This window comes from Gallus gallus, chromosome 10 (assembly GCF_016699485.2).
Source record: "Gallus gallus isolate bGalGal1 chromosome 10, bGalGal1.mat.broiler.GRCg7b, whole genome shotgun sequence".
Lineage (NCBI taxonomy): Eukaryota > Metazoa > Chordata > Aves > Galliformes > Phasianidae > Gallus > Gallus gallus.
In genome coordinates, this window is record NC_052541.1 from 9,126,855 (window position 1) to 9,144,130 (window position 17,276).

The 17,276-nt window shown below is 38.3% G+C and overlaps 1 protein-coding gene across 8 annotated transcripts in view; it reads right to left on the bottom strand.

The window, feature by feature from the left end:
- The window catches only part of SCG3 (secretogranin III), a 31,327-nt gene that overhangs the window by 7,356 nt on the left and 6,695 nt on the right, over window positions 1-17,276 (bottom strand). For 6 of the 8 annotated variants that reach the window (NM_001397846.1, NM_001293278.4, NM_001293277.4 and 3 more), the window contains 6 exons: window positions 16,918-17,060; window positions 15,624-15,785; window positions 15,131-15,308; window positions 13,146-13,262; window positions 2,007-2,090; window positions 1,265-1,393 (listed from right to left, as the gene is read on the bottom strand). In NM_001397846.1, coding sequence (NP_001384775.1) covers window positions 1,265-1,393; window positions 2,007-2,090; window positions 13,146-13,262; window positions 15,131-15,308; window positions 15,624-15,626 — 511 coding nt within the window. In that variant the 5' untranslated portion in view covers window positions 15,627-15,785; window positions 16,918-17,060. Of the gene's footprint in view, window positions 1-1,264; window positions 1,394-2,006; window positions 2,091-13,145; window positions 13,263-14,857; window positions 14,900-15,130; window positions 15,309-15,623; window positions 15,786-16,917; window positions 17,061-17,276 lie in introns of those variants that run through there. The other 2 variants (NM_001397848.1, NM_001397847.1) reach the window with 1 other exon arrangement.

Sequence of the window (17,276 nt, forward strand, 5' to 3'; positions counted from 1 at the left end):
CACGATAGAATTAGTTCCAGGATTACCTAATAAAGCCCCTACGGAAATATTCCAGCTAATGGATTTCAAATTCTTAACTTGGCTGGAGCTTTATTGATGTAATGCTCTAACATTTGTCAGGAAAAAAACCAAGTGTGATTAGACTGTAGAAAGCTACTCCATCAGTAGGTGGGTACAGTACCAGATAGACTGCAGAATTTGAGCAGAGTGCAGAGCTAGCTTTTTAGAAAGTTATTCTATGAAAGAGCATAGAATATTGCATGAGACAAAGAACCAAATACTGATCTAATTTCAATGTCTGAAAAGGCTGGATGTTTTTTTCTGAAGGTAAAATAAAATAACCCGAACCGAACGGCACAGATAAATCTTCACTAGACAAGGTAAACATGTTACTTATCACTTCCCATGGGTACTGAGACAATTTCTCTTTACTGTGAAATTGGACAGCCACCTTCAGATATTTTTCTCTTCTGGTCACATAACCACTGTCAGGAAAAATGTCTTCTACCATCTGTGACTGGCTAGTAATTTGTAAGTTTACACTGCCCATGGGATGGAACCACGTGACATGGACAATAATCTGTAGCCTTGAGAACTGTGATTTGTCACTGAACATCTTGCAGTGCAAACATGCAAACAGTGACAGGAGCAGTTCAAAGCACATTACACCACTTTTTTGTTTGTCTGTTTTTAAACAAATAACTACAAGACAAATCCTGATGCTGGGTACTTAGCAATATGAACCCACTGGAAGGTTTCTGCCCTAACATACACATCTCCTTCACAAGTTCAGCACCCATCACCTGACAAATCTCCCCTCTGTACTTCCCTTCTTAAGGAAGCCCTCCAAGTCTGGTCAATAAATTGCTCATGAAGGTTTTTGAGTACAGAAGCAAGAACTTACTCTGGAGGTGCATCTGGCCTATAGAACCCACTCTGTCAAAAGATATGGCTGAGTCTGAAGCTATACGCTCTGTTACTTGCCAAACTAATTTCTCCAACTTTACCTCTCCTCAGTAAGTTCTTTATCCACGCACAGACATAGAATGAACGACCTCTTTTCTTATACGCTTACAAACAAAGCACTTCTAAAGATTATTTCTATTACAAACTGAGAAAGACAAAAAAATGTACGTAGGTATTTGAAAGTTGTGCTGGATGCCACAGAAACTGAATATATTTTAAATGGAAAAGTAATACTGAAGATAAGAAAAGATTCTAATCACTTCAGGCACGTGTAGCAAAAACAATGACTATTTTGTACCTCTGGGCTCTTCACTGTTTTCTGCTGCATTTTGTTCTTCATTTTTTGTGGAATCCTTTGAGATTTCATATTCCTTCTCCATTTTAGCTGCTTCTTCCTTTGTACTGTCTGCTTCTTCACTACTCTTGTCTAAGGAAACAAAAATAAGATTAATTTTGTATCCTACATTCCAAAAGCACTTCTACATTATGTCAGTATGATCTCTAGGAAGTAAAACATTTTGCCCGGTCATTGAGGAATAAACCTATTGGACACTGTCTCAAATCAGTTTCTAAAGATCAAATCTTCTCCAGCCCTCAGGAATGTCTGTGTCTGCTCTTACAAGAAGTAGCTGAATTAAATTAAAATACAATTAAAATACAATAATATGTAGTTCATAAGGGCACATTCTTTGTGCAGAAAAAAAAAGAAAATTTGTCATTCACCAGATCCAAAGTTGACCAAGTATTTATTTTACCTGGCTTTTTAAAAGCATTCATATGGCTTGTTTTTGTGTATGAGTAACATTTGGACTTCATTGAAGAAAAGGGAGTTCATGTGAATGTACTTCTCAAAGCGAACAGTTAAGCAAAAATTCCTCTCTTCTTGTCATTTAGACATCCACACTGTGACTACAGGTCCTTGAGAGACCATATCTCTAACATTCTATCTTCTAATGTAACTTACCTGTTTTTAATTGAATGGATTAAACAATGTGTTATTAAATAGCAATTTTGAGGAGATAAAGTTATAGAATAAGTACCTGTTGGTTGCTTTGGTTTGGTTTTAATGGAAGGATTCTCAAGTTTCTTCTTTGTCTGCACAGCTATCATTGTATCTAAGTTTTCTAGAAATGAAGGCAAAAGAAAACCAAACTCCAGTTATTTTTCATCAGATGTGATACAGAAACTATACTATGTTCTCTACTACACCAGTTTGAATGGTGAGTAGAACTCTGTAAGAACAGCCTTTATTCTGTTCTCTGATGAATTAATGCAGAGCTGACACTGAATCTTGATCAATATTTAGTGAGAAAAAATACTAAATCATGACAATAGGAGTACCAAATATGGCCAGTATGCATAAATTGAGTAAAAGTGCGGATATGAGTTTTTTTTAAATCACATCAGTCACAAAATGTATATTAGCAATGTCTGTTAGCAATTTGCTCAGGAGAAAGCAATGAAAGGATTTAAAACCAAGACTATGAAATATGTAGTTCATCCTGGTAGGATAATATTCTCCTATTCTCCCATACTGCATCTCTAATAAAAGGTTTATAATGATATTTAGATTAAATAAATACTTAAACTGAACTGATTTTCAGAGTTCCCAAGGTCAAGCATTTAACTGAAAACCCAGCGGATGGTGGTGGCCATGTATACACCCAAAATTCAGCAAATCTAAAAACCTAAAATCACCTAAAATCTAGCAAATATTTTTCTATGCTAGTTTTGGGGCTGAACTCAAGTAAAAGCACTTTTTCATGAAAATGTATTTCTCAGATACAATAATCACATGCCTATATAGGAAAAAATCCTTTTTATACCACACATAATAAATATCCACAGTATGGATAATCTCACAACCTGTCATATTTTCTCAGTCATATTGTATAGACTTTTCTTTTGCTTTATCAGCTTTTTTTTTTTATAGATTTGATTCAACATGTTGAAAATTTGACAGATGGCAGCTAATTGGTGGAATATTTTTACAATACCTTTTTGAATCAACAAAAGACCCTCTATGTAAGTGGCTGAAGTATTCAGTATTAGATGTGGTAACTGTGGCAGAATGGATATTACAGGGGTAGTAAATATTTTAGATCATCGTATGTATTGGGCCAATCTTTTATCCATCAGCTAGAAGTGTGTTTTTCCTATCAGAGATGCTCAACACTGAAACATAAGGATTCATTTCCTCAGCAAGCACAGTTCTCCTCATGGCAGCTTATCATAGGCAATTCTGCCTGGCATCCAATGAGAAGCAACATATTCCTGTCTGCCTGCATCATCTATATTTTGTTATATACCTAAAACTGAAATGTAAGCAGTTTTTGCTGGCAAGCTGCCTAATTGCAACCTGTCAGTTCTACATCACACTGGATTGGGGTTTTTGGGTTCTTTTTTTGTGCATGTGAAAACTATTTTAATCTGGTACATGTCATTTTAATGTGATTTTTGACCTTGTCCTATGCCCTAAACAGGTCTGGGCTGGGTTACAAACTGGATCAGACACGTTGATAAAGAGAAAAAAATTGAGCTAGTGTTATAGTGATGGTACTGATGTCTCACTTATCACTTGATCCAGAGCTTATTGAAAAGACCGTAAACATTTCTTTCAACTGAACTTAAGATTCTATTTTTTAACCTGACTCAGTACCATACTGAGCATTCTGGCAGGAATATAAGGATTTCTCCATTGCAAAAAGCACAGCTTTTAGGATAAGATTACACAGCTAAAAACACTGTGCTTCATTAAAACATCTTAATGAAAGCACAATATTAACGTGGTATTCATCATGCAAATATATTCACTTAAAAGCCCTTTCTAAGTCCAAGTGAATACATTATTCTCTACTAATTCATGCAAATGCATAAATGTCACTAATTTTATGCTTTAATCCAGCAAAATCTATTAAATCAGGCAAAATCTAGTAAATTAGGCATAAAAGTAGATGTTAAAATATGAAGGAGTATTCAAATGTTTAAAATGGCACACATATGTAAGCGCATGGATTTGTGAATGCCTGTCAGGTTGTGTCCCCATAGTAGTCACATTTGGGTGCTGATGCAGTAAACCTGTACTAGCAGAAAAAAAACACACCTTCCACAACTAAAGTCATGGCCAGGCTCCACTACAAGAAGGATTTATAACCCACTTACATGTCTTTAAATATCTGCATAATGATGGTTTCAAAATATAACAAAACAATTTGATAGACTGTGGTGTTTAAGAAGTCACATATCCACATCCAAGAGGTACTTCTGAAGGGAATGGGATTCATGTGATTGCTTCTACAGACCCCACCAGAAGTTCTACAGTTCCCCTGTGCCTTTTGATCTGGTTAACAATTCTGTTTTAGCTAATACACAGGACTGCCTTGTCAAGTGCAGTAAGATGGCAATATGCATTGCATTCCAGCCATATCCATTGAACAGCTACATCTGCATATGAAGTGTAATACAGCACTAATTGTTCAAGCTTTGTTACTAAAGCCAGACTGAAAATGATAAAATATTGTATTTTCAAAGTTTCATGTCAACAGTAAAGGTATGCACAAGTTTATACAAACAGCCTTTTAATGAAGACTACATTTTATAGGAGAAATATTAAAGCTGTCCTACTAGCTGGATGGCATGTCAACCTCAATCTCAGGAGTTCACAAGCAGCTGTATTTCCTGTGTAACAGTGTTCTCTCTGTAAGCCTGTTCATGTTTATGAGGAACTACATACAGTTAAAAAAAATCTTACTAGAGAATCCCAATTCTTCTTGAAGAGAATGTATTGCTATTTTTCCCCCTTTAGAATTAACATCTCTTATAGCTGGTATTGCTCCAAAACGTGTTTGTACTTGTCATATGGGGCTAGGCCATGGCTGAACGATGTTTGCTCTGAGTTCCACTAATGGTGTGAGTCATCTTCTGAGCCAAGATGTGCCTGGCCAGCAGCTAAGCAACCGAATGCAGTATCTGGAGGCCTAACAAGAACTGATTGATTACTTTTCCCATATCATCTCCTTAGCAACATAATTTTTTACAGAGTAAAAGTTCAGAAAGGTAATGACCTTTCTACAGAGCCAGCCACTTATTTGAGATGGCACTAATTAAAGCAACAGAACAGCAACAATGGAGCTAATGGAAGCAAACTACGTCAGTAAATAGGTCACGGCTGTGGCGGCTGGCTTTCCGAGGAGCAGATCATCTCATCACTGGAACCAGACAGCAGCAGTCAGAAGATCTGGTTTCCGCCTCACCTCCCTTTCTGCCTGCTGCTTTGATCTCAAGTGACTCACTCAAGCATCCATTTTTCACGAGGGGTCCTATTCTGGGGAGGCACAGCGAGGCAGCTGAGGCCCAGTTTCTGCAGGCACCGTGTGCCGACAGAACCCCTTGTCTGCATCTGGAAAGGCAAACACCCATCACTTTGGAAACTCCGTGCTGAAGTTTTTCAAGTGGGGGATGCAGAAAATCTGGATCACATAAAAGCAGAATGCTTAACTTTACTCTGGAGAATGTACTGTGGTAACACCCTTCAAACGTGTGGAAAAAAATGTGAAAAAAATATTACTAATTAAATGACTTTTTTCCTCATTAGAGAGACAGAAACTGATGTACTAGTTTCTGAATATTACCATTTGAGTATTTAATGGAATTGGTAATGGAACTCAGACACAGACTCCTCTCTACAGTCAGATTCATGGTGTTTTCTGAACTACTGGTAATTTTCTGGCAGTCTTTTTATCTGCATAATTTTCTTGTGCCCAGGAGGCAATTTCACATTCTATCCTTGTCAAACTGACTGATGCTAAGATTTCATATCATTAAACTTCCACAGAAAAGCCTGCTAAAAGGCTGTATTTATTAAGGGGCCAAAAAGGATGGCCGTGGAACCCAAGATCAATCTTAACGATAGCTACAAAATGAGTTTACTTAATGAGTTCACACACTACAGCAGCTTCAGATGGAAAGCTTTGTGCTGATGACTGCTTATATGAGATGCACATATTTCAGGCATCAATTCTGTCTCCTGCAGTAGGTGATCCTAGAGAGTCTGTATGGCCTTTTTTCAGCAATGACAAAACTCAGCATATCAGTGTCTGCTTGTGACTGTTCCACAGGGAATAGCATACCAGCTTAATTCTGGGGCCAATTCCCCTTTTACCATATGTGAGTGTGGGTACTGTCAATATCCAGTGGATTTCCACTAATGTAGCAAAAAGCAATCCAACCTTTAGTCATCTCCTATCTTAATCCTTCTCATTGCTAGTCAGAACAGTGAGGAGTTGCTGTACTGGATGAGGCTCACAGTTCAGTTGATCAGTATATTTTTAAATGCCAGGATGGCTCCTTACAAAATTACTAAGAAGCAGAGAAAGAGAAAGATGTTCACGCATCAAACATTACAAATTTGCCTTGCAAACCTCCTGTTCCTTTCCAGCTTCATGTCTTACATGTTAAGATGTGGCATTTTCTTTTTGAATCCTTCCGTTTGACTGATTTGTCATGACGGTGTGCCTTAAGTCCAATGTTGCTCATGGCATCAACATGCCAGATGACAATCCCCAGGTAGCAGCATCACTTGTAAATGTTACAGGAAGATGGTTGGAGTGATTTGAAATAAAACAGCAGCAGTGTCACTTGACAATCAGATGAAAGGCAATTTAAGCAATAAAACACAATATAGATAGGGATGTTTTGAGGTAAACAAAGCTCTGGCCAAGTCATCTTAATTGTCCTCATTTATTTCCCTACTTTACATACTATTTCTCAGATTTCTCTCTTCAGGATTCTAGAGGCATTTCCTTTACGCTACTTCAGGTCTCCTAGAGCTCTGTGGTACAGTCCTTCCTTAATCCTTCCCCCATCTGAGATTGCCACAAGACCTGTGCACCCACTGTAAGTGCTTTGATGTCATGCACTTTATAAACATCATGGTTTGTGGCTACAGCAGCACACAGATGTCTGCATTGCAGGAGTGGGCTGGAGTTTAATTTTGAGAGTTCGGTGACAACTTATTCACCCTACACACATAATCATCTCAAATAATAACTTAAGAGCTCAATGCTCAGCTGTCAGAGAGAGAGTAAATGCAGAAAGTAATTTTTTAAATGTAGATATTAAATACAGTAAGAAAAAAAATAAAGCTTCACCCTCCTTTCTTTAGAAGCTGGGTGATATACTTATTTATCAGACATCACCAGGAAACTGTGATTTCTAACAAAGCTGGAGAAGAACAGAGGAGACAGTAAAGGGAAACAAAAGGAGCAGCAAAATATTCACAAGAACTAATTGCAGATTTAAAGTGTGGATACTGATTAAGAAATGAACTGTAATATATTATTTTTGGTTTGCAAACTTCTACACATGATTTGATAGTCATGCAATGTGGTGAGAGAACAAAAAATTAGTAATATTGAAACTAATGAATATTCCTCAAAAAAGTAGCTGAGAAAATTTAGATCCTATGGATACTGGAAAGGCTATGCTATCATGTACATTGTCCCAATTAAGTGGTGTCCATAATAACTTATGGTAGTGAGTAGTGGTCCCACTTATTAATAACTCTGAGGTTAGCAGACTTTGCATATCATAGATGTCCCATCCCATGAGGCATGGGATGAAGCTACAGAAAGAAAACCTTTACAGCTGGAATGGTGTCTGTGATCACCCTTGCTAGATTCCAGTCTTATCAGAGACCTTCATACACTCTTTCCACATTCTTTCATTTCACCTCCATGCAGATTCATCTTGGGTTCAACTATTCACATATACTTTACATTATCACTGCTGCTCAGTATTTGGCCCATTGCCCTCATCTGAGGTGCCCCTGATTTCTGTTTCTCAGATATGTGAGTCTCAATGATTTTTCTAAGAACAGCACAGTGTACTGAAATCTGTCACTCTGGTCCATAAGAAACAAAATAAATAGCAGAGAAAAGAGAGCTGCTTGAAAGTACATGACTCCCACTGGTAGTTCTGTGCATCAGTCATATGATAAAGTAGTACTGGGTAAGGAAAATTACTACAGGGAAATTCAGATAAAGACAACAAATCAGATTTAAATGCTTATAAAGAAAGCCTACAGTATGAATAAAGGTCTTTGAGAAAAAGGATATTATAAAAAAAGGAAGAAGAAAGTATAATTATGCATGGATAGTTCCCTGTGCTTCATCTTCCAGGTCAAATTGAAGGAAAGAACAGAAATTCACCTGACACTGTCCATATATCATGTGCAACCTCTGGCATTGCACTAGCCACACCTTCTCTCACCCCTTTCAAAAAAATCACTGTGTATCAGGAAGCATTTACTTTTGGAGACTGAGTAGGGGAGGGATGATGCCACAGATCTGCTCTTTGCCTCAGTGCTCTTGGCTCAGTGCCTGATCTTGCCCAACTAAACAAATATCAGCATCAGACCTTTGGCCTGGAGCATCTGTGCTGATGAGAACTTCAGGGATTAGTCACAGTATTGAAATGAATACTCCCATCTCCCAGGAAAAGTCCAGAATGTGTCTGCTCTGCACTGCTCTATGCTGGGGAAACTGAGGAGCTCAGCCTTGCTCAGAGGTGGGGCTGTGAAGGGTACCAGGCACGAATGTGAGACAGAACAGCTATTCCACATGCCTCAGCACAGAGGGGCAGAGGCATGTTAAATCAACATGGGGACTGTCTGCCTCTTCTACTTCCCTTAGAATTTTGTCATGCAGCCCCACCCTAGCAGAAAGGGAGCATGCCTATGGAATGATATCCCAACAGTACCTTTAAAAAAGGACAGAACTAACGAGTGCATGTTTACCCAGGCAACAGCTCACCACTGAACCTTCTCTCTGGCACTAGTGTGTTCTGCAGTTTGTACTCTTCTTTTCAATTGCCCATGGAAAACAAATGACAAGAGGGTAGGAGAGGTAAACAGAGACATCTGGCCATGTCCATTTCTAACCGACACAATCTCCTACTCAGCAGTGGAGGAGAGAGTGGCTCCTGACAGTGAGTCAGAACTCAGGGGAGGTAGACAAGAGGTGGCTTTGGTCTAGGGAAGGAGGCGGCTGTGACTCAAACACTGCATACTGATGAGCTGCAGCAATCTTTCCATTTCCCTCCTAATTAAAGGGGATTTTGCTCCCAAACCAGTTTGCTGTGGTCCATGTGGTGTACACTGTGGCTACACAAAGCTAAACTCTCTACGAGGAGGTGAGAAGTGGGATCCCCCTCAGAGACAGCAAATCTTCAGAATGCTTAAACTTAATTTTCCTCCCACAATATTTTTCAGTTGTAGATGATGTAAAAGCTTTGATTTAAAAACTGGAAAAAAAATCCAACCCCAAACAGCCAACATCAATCAGAGGATGCAATAAAATATTCATTACATACAGTATCAAGGTGAAGCCTCTACATATCTGTGAGATAAAAAAGTACCAAGGGCAACAGTTTGTGCCACATGCACTAGTAAATAAATGAGAACTGAGAACTCCACACAAGAATAAAACGTGCACACAGCTGATTTACATTTCTAGGGTAACAGTCCATTGGGCAATACAACTTTCATTTGGAATGGGGTGGCAGTGGATAAATCAGCAGCAAACCTACTCTTGTAAGCAGTGTACGGCAGCATAGTATAACCACTGCACTGTGTAAAAAGAATTCATACATATCCACTGGTGCCTCTTAAGAATCTGTCTGTCATGTCTGAAAGATAAATTTTTGTTTTGGTTTGCCAGGGTCTAATATTTCCTAGAATAGTTCTAAAATTCACTCACTATTTTGGTCATATCAGTGGGAGACGATTTACAAATATATCTGAACAAACTGGCAGGAACCATTTGTTTCTGTTTCAAAGCTGACAACAATGTTATTAACATTAGCCTATTACAAAACTGGTTTGCTCAATGCATTTAGTTTAAATGGAGCTTTTACTAGGAGGGTAGTGGACTGATACACCTTCATTTTTATAATCAGCCAAAAGACAGCCTGGCATGCAGGAAAACTCTCAGCACACAAAAAGTTCCTCTTCCCCCTGCAGTATAGATGGAACATTTCCTTAACACTTACTTGGCCTGTGATAATTCTGATAGGAAAGCTAGGAGTGAAGCTCCACCATGACACCAGTAGAGAATACAAAACAAAGGAAAGTGCCATATTATTCACCAACTAATATTCTAACAGTGTAAGTACACTTGTGGTGCATTTCTTAGTCCGCTCTACTGAAATCAAAGTGAGTTTTCCTATTGGCTTGAACAGCATTCCCTTTTCCCCTCAAGGCACTCAGCACCATGAAGGATATAGACCTTCTCAGTTCCACATGGGAAATTCAGCATCAGCCATTTATGCAAAAGTAACAGCATGAACACCATAAATAGTGAAATAACTTATGCTATATCAGTCAACTTCTCTGAGAGCTTCTTGCTGCTTTCTGCTGGTCATTACGTAGAGAGATTGAAGCTCTTTTAGTCCACTCACTCACTGCACCCTTGCCAACAGCAATCATTGTTTCAAGTAACTGACATCCTCTCAACCTGTGCAGCAACATCCTGTCCATCCAGCAGGCTGGGGCAAACTAGAAGAATTCAGCTGCTTGGGCAGCATTCTCTAGATGCTGAGAAGCAGACCAAACATGGGTGAATTGATACCACCACTGGATGTAATTTACAAGCTACCAGTGTAACTCTGATCTCCTGTTATATGACCTTATGACTTCCGTACCAAAAGCGTTTGTCCATTTTTATTAATGCAAAAAGACTGCAAAGCAGATTTCAATCTTCAGAGGGCAGAGAGGCTTTCTAGAAAGATTTATGAAAACCTCTGGATAGTCTAAAAACATAATGGGGCTTTCATGCCACAGACTTTGCTCCCAGTATATCAAAATACATCACCCAAAGTTAAGAAAGTGACAGAAGACAGCAGCATTATGCCATCAGCAGGGCAGTTATCAAATGTGATGCAATTTAGCTGAAAGTACAATTTATGTCTGTTTGTTACAGCCTCTCTTTAATGCTCCCAGAGCTATACTTTCTGAATACATGCTGTAAAAGACAGGTAGCACTTTTTCTCATTTCATATATATTAATACATTGGTTTCTACTTTCTGGGTTTTGTGTTACAGACTATTTTTAGCATTTGGAAAGCTTTTAAATATGTTACATGACACTGAATGTGTGTATTAAAACATCAGCTTCCTTTCCCCTGTACATGTATGAGTGCTTGCATGTTTTTCTTGTGCACCACACTGCAGCTAGATCCTTTGTAACTTAAAGCTAAACCTAATAACATCATTCACTGCAGCAGCAAGATATTCTCCCTGTAGAGTAGGATACAATGATGATGACATAATGCTGTGGTTCTCAAATCCCAAGCCAGCTGTTACTGGTATATGCATTCAAATTCACTGTTCTCATGTAAAAGGCACAAAAGCCTGTGACTTGATTCAGTAAATGATTTATTATTTTGAATATATAATTCTGGGACTGAGCTTATGCATGGCTTCACCCATAGAGTGAGAAAAAGTAATTTAGGCAGTTTCCTACTGTAATATAACAGAGAAAGAGTATACTTCCATTTGCCCAGAAACAGTAGTTATTTTCTGCCAAGTAACATGGGATCTGCTAATTCCGGAGTGAAGGAGCAATTAAAAGCCGCCATTTTTCATAATTATTTATTCTCCTTGTCAGATATTCATACTGATTCCTTCATCTGCTGCAGATGAACATAGCAGTGCATCAATCCCATAACCTAGACTGCACTGAGCAACGCATATACAAGTACTGCTAGGTGTATTGTATTGCGCATTTTAGATAAATAAGGCTAATAAAACTGCTGAAATGCTTATGGGTGCTACAAGAAGCTAAATTCCTTCTGTACTTTCTTCTCATGAATATTTGAGAGTATTAACTCAATAAATGGAGGTCAGTTTCAAAGTCATTTCTCACCAGCAAGTCTAAAAAAAAAGAATACCACAGAAGCAACTTGAGACCTATGAGAAAGCTTCTTCCACTACAGTAAGTCATTTTGATGGAGTACAAAATCCACCTCTCCTTAAATCACTAATTTGCAAGCCAGTGTCTGGCTACATCAGTTGATAGTCTTGCTTTAAATCCAGACTAAATCAGATCTCTCAAATTCTTAAACTAATCCCCCACCTTCTTTATTATGTCATTACAGATATTTGATTCCACAGTTACAGTATTTACTTACCCAGAGGAAAGCTAAAGGAAATAAATATCCTGAATTTTAGCAGGTAAAAATGCTTCCCTAGTGTAACTCCATTATCCTGTTACATAAGCAATGAATTTAGCCTGTTAAAGTTTGACACAACACTATCAGTGAGAGCAATAACTACTCAAGTTATGTTGTCTTCCTTTGTAGATTGACATCACTTGTAATCCAGCATTTAATTATGTGCAACTTTCCTTAAGCATAGAGGTAGGCAGAGAAATAAAGAGATGAACTGTAGAATAAAATGTCCAAATCTACCAAAATACAAGGACTTCTCAAAAAAAAACAGAGATAAACTTGAATTCTTTAGAGGGGAGGTAGAGCCATGCACTGAACGTGAATCATGAATCACTGGATACATTGCAGCCAAGTAATTGCTAATCAATCCGTACAGTTACAGTAGCATCAATCAATCCTGCATCTGCAACCATCTATATGAAATAAACCCATAGAAGTCATGAAAGATCATTGCCAGTCCTACTGCTGTGACAGGCTGATTTATTAAGCTTTGAAATTGTCTTGATGTAAACAAAAATTTATCAGGCTAACCCAGAACAGGAATACTTCAGAAAAATAAAAGGGTTGTACAGAGCTTATTGCAGATGTGCCCTTCTTCTGTAGCTCTGCTTTTTTTTTTTTTAAACTAGAAAGGCTATCAACAGTCACTATAAGAGTTTGTAGAAGCCAGAAAGAGAGGCTGGTGAGAAAACAAAACAAAGCAGTAAAAAAACAAAACCAGGCTATTCCAAAAATCTATCTTTAGGAAATTACAACTGTTTTATAAAGTCTGCTTAAGATGCTTTACTTGGCACAACCTGGTCAATCATTTAGAAGTAGAGCTTTAACATTTTGAATGAATAAGTCTGAAACAATACTCATAAAAGCAAGGAAGATGACAATATAATCATCACTGTTGGTAGAGTAAGAACATATATTAATATAATGCTGCTTCAAAAAGAATGTACTCTCACCCAGATAGGAAACTCCTTCTTCTGGTGTGATTGTTCCATATTTAACCATCATCTTCACAAAATCAATCAGGGTTTTCATGATGGTTATTAAGGTCTCTTTCTCTTTTGTCTCTGTCTCTGCATGAGGGGATAAAGCAGAAGTAGTTCAAAAAGCTGGTCAGTGGGCAGATAAAAGCACAGAACTACTTAGTAGACTGGTCTAGCTCCGTATCACAAATAGTTCAGAGACCCCCTGGTTTGCTAGCAAACATCTCAAATGACAGTGCACAGGATCATGACTAAGGTACTGGGAAAGCAGGTAATACACATTTGGGAAGATTGTGACTTCAGAATCGGACATATTTTTCATGATAAAAATTGAAGTTTATTGAACATACTATTTCTGACTAACCTCATGATCATGGATTCTTAGCTTTCTTTTTCTACTGCATCTATCTACTGAGCAATATTACTGCCATTTCTGCATTAGCAGCATAACACTCTCCCACCACATTGTTACACAAGCTTCTTCTGCATCTCAGGTCATCACTAAAGGATCCAAAAGAGCCAGGTGCTCTGTTAGACAGGGACAGTCAAAAACATACTTTCAGACTTGGCAGAGGACCAATCCCTTTGGAGAACTACTGAACAGGTTTCTGTATTGCTCTCTGCAATTTAACACACGTCCATAGGATGCAATTGAATCTCCTCATCTCCAGCTTGTTAAAAGTTGGCAGGTGAATAGCATAAAGCAGAAGACAAGGCAGAGATGTGCAGTCAGTGGAACCCAATTCTGTTTGCTTGATAACCTCTTAAACTCAGCATGTCTTTCTGCTTTGTGAATAGAAAAAGGGGAAGGAATAGCATGCAAAACTACTATGGTAAAATGAAAAGAACAACAAGAAGAACATGAGGTTTCTAGACTGGATTTCAGCAAAATATGCCCACGGGTTTTTCATTCTACTTCTCCATTCAAGTGTTTAGAGGGACAGTCTCAGGAAAGACTAAGGCTCCTGCAGGACAAGGGATCTACAGAATAAATTGCTGCTGACTGTGCTGAAGGTATGCTGGCTAAGAGAGTAAGAGTTGGTGTGTGGCAGAGCATGCTGACAAAGGGACTGTGGCAGGGTGCCACAATCTGCCTGCACTAATTGGAAGGCAATAATGCCTAGCAGCGGAATAGGAAGAGACATGCAGAGCTTTCATTGCAATAAACAGCAAACCTGTGGTTTGTGAAAAGGCTGGGAGGCTCAGACTCATTTACTGGTAGCATGACTGTGAGAATTCTACTCTGACTTGCTTGTATTTGTGTTGGCATAGAAGACAAGGACATTACGGGAAAGATCTCAGGAGAAAACAATTCTCCAGTTTTTCATCATGCTATTACAAGAATGGAAAGAGTTTAGGATTCCTGAATCACGCGTTTCAAGGCAGGATGGAATACAGAGGTATCCCATCATGCAGCTTTGAGTACCATTGCTCCCAATGTTTTGTCATACAAACAAAATGAGGTTCTGCTACATAACTTAGAGAACATTCTTGATTAAGGTGGTCTCTTGCAACTAGGGGAGCCGTGAGGAATACAGGGGAGATGTGTAGAGAACAGAGAATCTCAGTGTAATGCTATAATGGGATGATAATGGCAGGGTGGCAAAGTCTTTGGCTACAGCAGATGAGAATAAGCACAAATACAGCTGCTACAGATGCAAAAATGAAGGAAAAGAGCTACTTACCTTCAGAATACCTTAGGTAGGGAGGAATCTCCAGCAAGAGAAGCTCTTGCCTCCCCTGCCAACCCTTAAATGAGGTCTGGGAAGGGGTGGATCCTGGCTCCACCCCTTCCAGTCATTCAGGTGTATTGAATTGCATGCACCTGAGCTTCCCTGGGTTGGCTCTGCTTTCCCACCAGGTTCTCCATCCCTGTTTCAAGCATGACTTAGTATTTCCACTACACCCAGTTTCCTAGTTTTTCCCCAAATATGACTGTAAACACATGACAAACTCACCTGAGTTAAGACTTTTTAATAGTGCGTAAAAGTTTGGAAAGTACTGGAGGTCTTCAAAATCATCTTCAGAAGGCAGCTCATTTCTTCTTTCCAAGACATTAGATGATGACCATGTGTTATCCAGGGTATCATCAATTTCCCCATTGATGAAACTATCCTGATCAGATTTGCTTGATGTCTCCACAACAGACATAAAAATAAATAAATCTGTAAGCACATTGCTTTTAGTGATAGAGTTAATAGAGCAATGAATAGCAGCAATGATAATCTTATACCTATGTTTTCCTACCTACCAGGTGAAAGTGAGACTTTTTTTGCAAACTTACTTCAATTTGGGATCTGGCTTTAAAATTCAACATAAATCACTATTTGCTTTTAGGTCTCATGGTGTTTCTTTCTGAATATTGAGCTATTTATTGGCTAAAGCAAAGCAGTCTGCTGGACTATTAGTATTGTTTAGTGAGTGAGTCCAAATTATTAGCTAAGTAATTACCATTTTCTCCTGTTGCTTTTCCTTTGAATCACTGTCTGCTCTGCTTGGAGGGTAATCAAAATCTTCAGGCTCCTTCTCACGATCCTTTGCTTCATTTGCAATTAGCTGCTGTAAAACCTCTGCCACTTCATCTTCCAGAGTATAGGCCTGACTCTCCGTGATCTGTTAAAACATTTGTGCAGAACACTTATAGAGCATTGTGGTTTTCTTAGAATTAAGGTCAATATGAAACCTGAGCTTTTAAAACAAGTTGCTTTTAATCTGTTTGCTTCAAAGCTGAGCATAGCCAAGTTAGATATAATAACTTCTCTGTTGTACATGTGTATACACACACACACATATATATGTATGTATATATATATAAAGACATGGACACGTGCCTATATATAAATGTATATATATGTATACATATACAAACACACATCAAATATATGTGCATACATACAAACTCCTACCTACACATACAGCCTCCAAGAGGAAAATGTAACCCCATAGGAGTTAGAGCAATGGAGTCCAGCTTGAAGAACTGCCTGTTTAGTATACCAAAGTATATACATATGTAGTTCTGCAACTGAGTATGTATCTTTGAATAACAACATCAGAATATGGAAATAGAGAAAGAGAAAAGGCAAATAGCTTTCTAGGTAATCTCCAAAATGTTTTTTTGTTTTTTTTTTTCTGTGCTTTGTAACAGCTGTCACTTGAAAGACAACACTTTAATGTAGCTGTCCTTACACACCTTCCTTTGTAATCAATGATCACTAATTGCTGATTGCAAAATCTCATGCAGAAAATATAAGACTTGTAGAATAAAATATAAGGGTTCCATATTGCAGTGTCTAAAACCATTGAGACATCCAGAAATTAAAGTCAGCCTTGGTACAAATCAGCAACAGTGAGAAATGTACTCTCAGCTAATCACCATGATCATATGTCCACTGACTGAAACAATTAGTAGGTGAGCAGGAATGAGCTCAGACCTTTAATAGAAAATAATGAGAAGAGATATTACAAGAAAAAACGAGGGCAGATGTGGGAGGAGTAGAACTGGCGTTTTCTCCTCATCAGAAACATTCTGCAGTTTGGCATATTGTGTTGCAAAGCCAACCGAAGAACAGCAATGCTGTTGCAGACATAAACTGATGTGCCCAAATAGTCAAAGAACTTGCCTTGAGACTGGATCTCATTAATTTTAACTCAAGTTCACCAGACACAGTTTGTGCCAAGTGTTTTTTTAAAAGAGCATTAAAGCATCCCACAAGACAGCTACATGAAATACGAACAAGATACTTACTAGCCCCAGATTCAGAAGTTTGGAAACGATCTTGTCAAACACTCCTCTATCATTTTCCTCATAAATCCTTGTAGCAATTTTTTGAACAATGTCTTCAGCAGTCAAGGGAGTGCCATCTAATTGATGAAGGCCATCTGGATCATCTAAAAGGATTACAGTTTAACTGTGTGCTAACTGTCCTAACTCATTTGGATTAGACTTCTTGCAAAAATGTTTGCCTGTATTTTTTTTTCCTCTTCAGAACAAAGCCATGCTCATTACAACACGTTAGGAATACTCTTTGCTTCATGCTTTGCAGTGCATTACATCAGTATCAAAGAAATGTTGTTCAGGTCCATTTACTACAGCTGAAAAATATC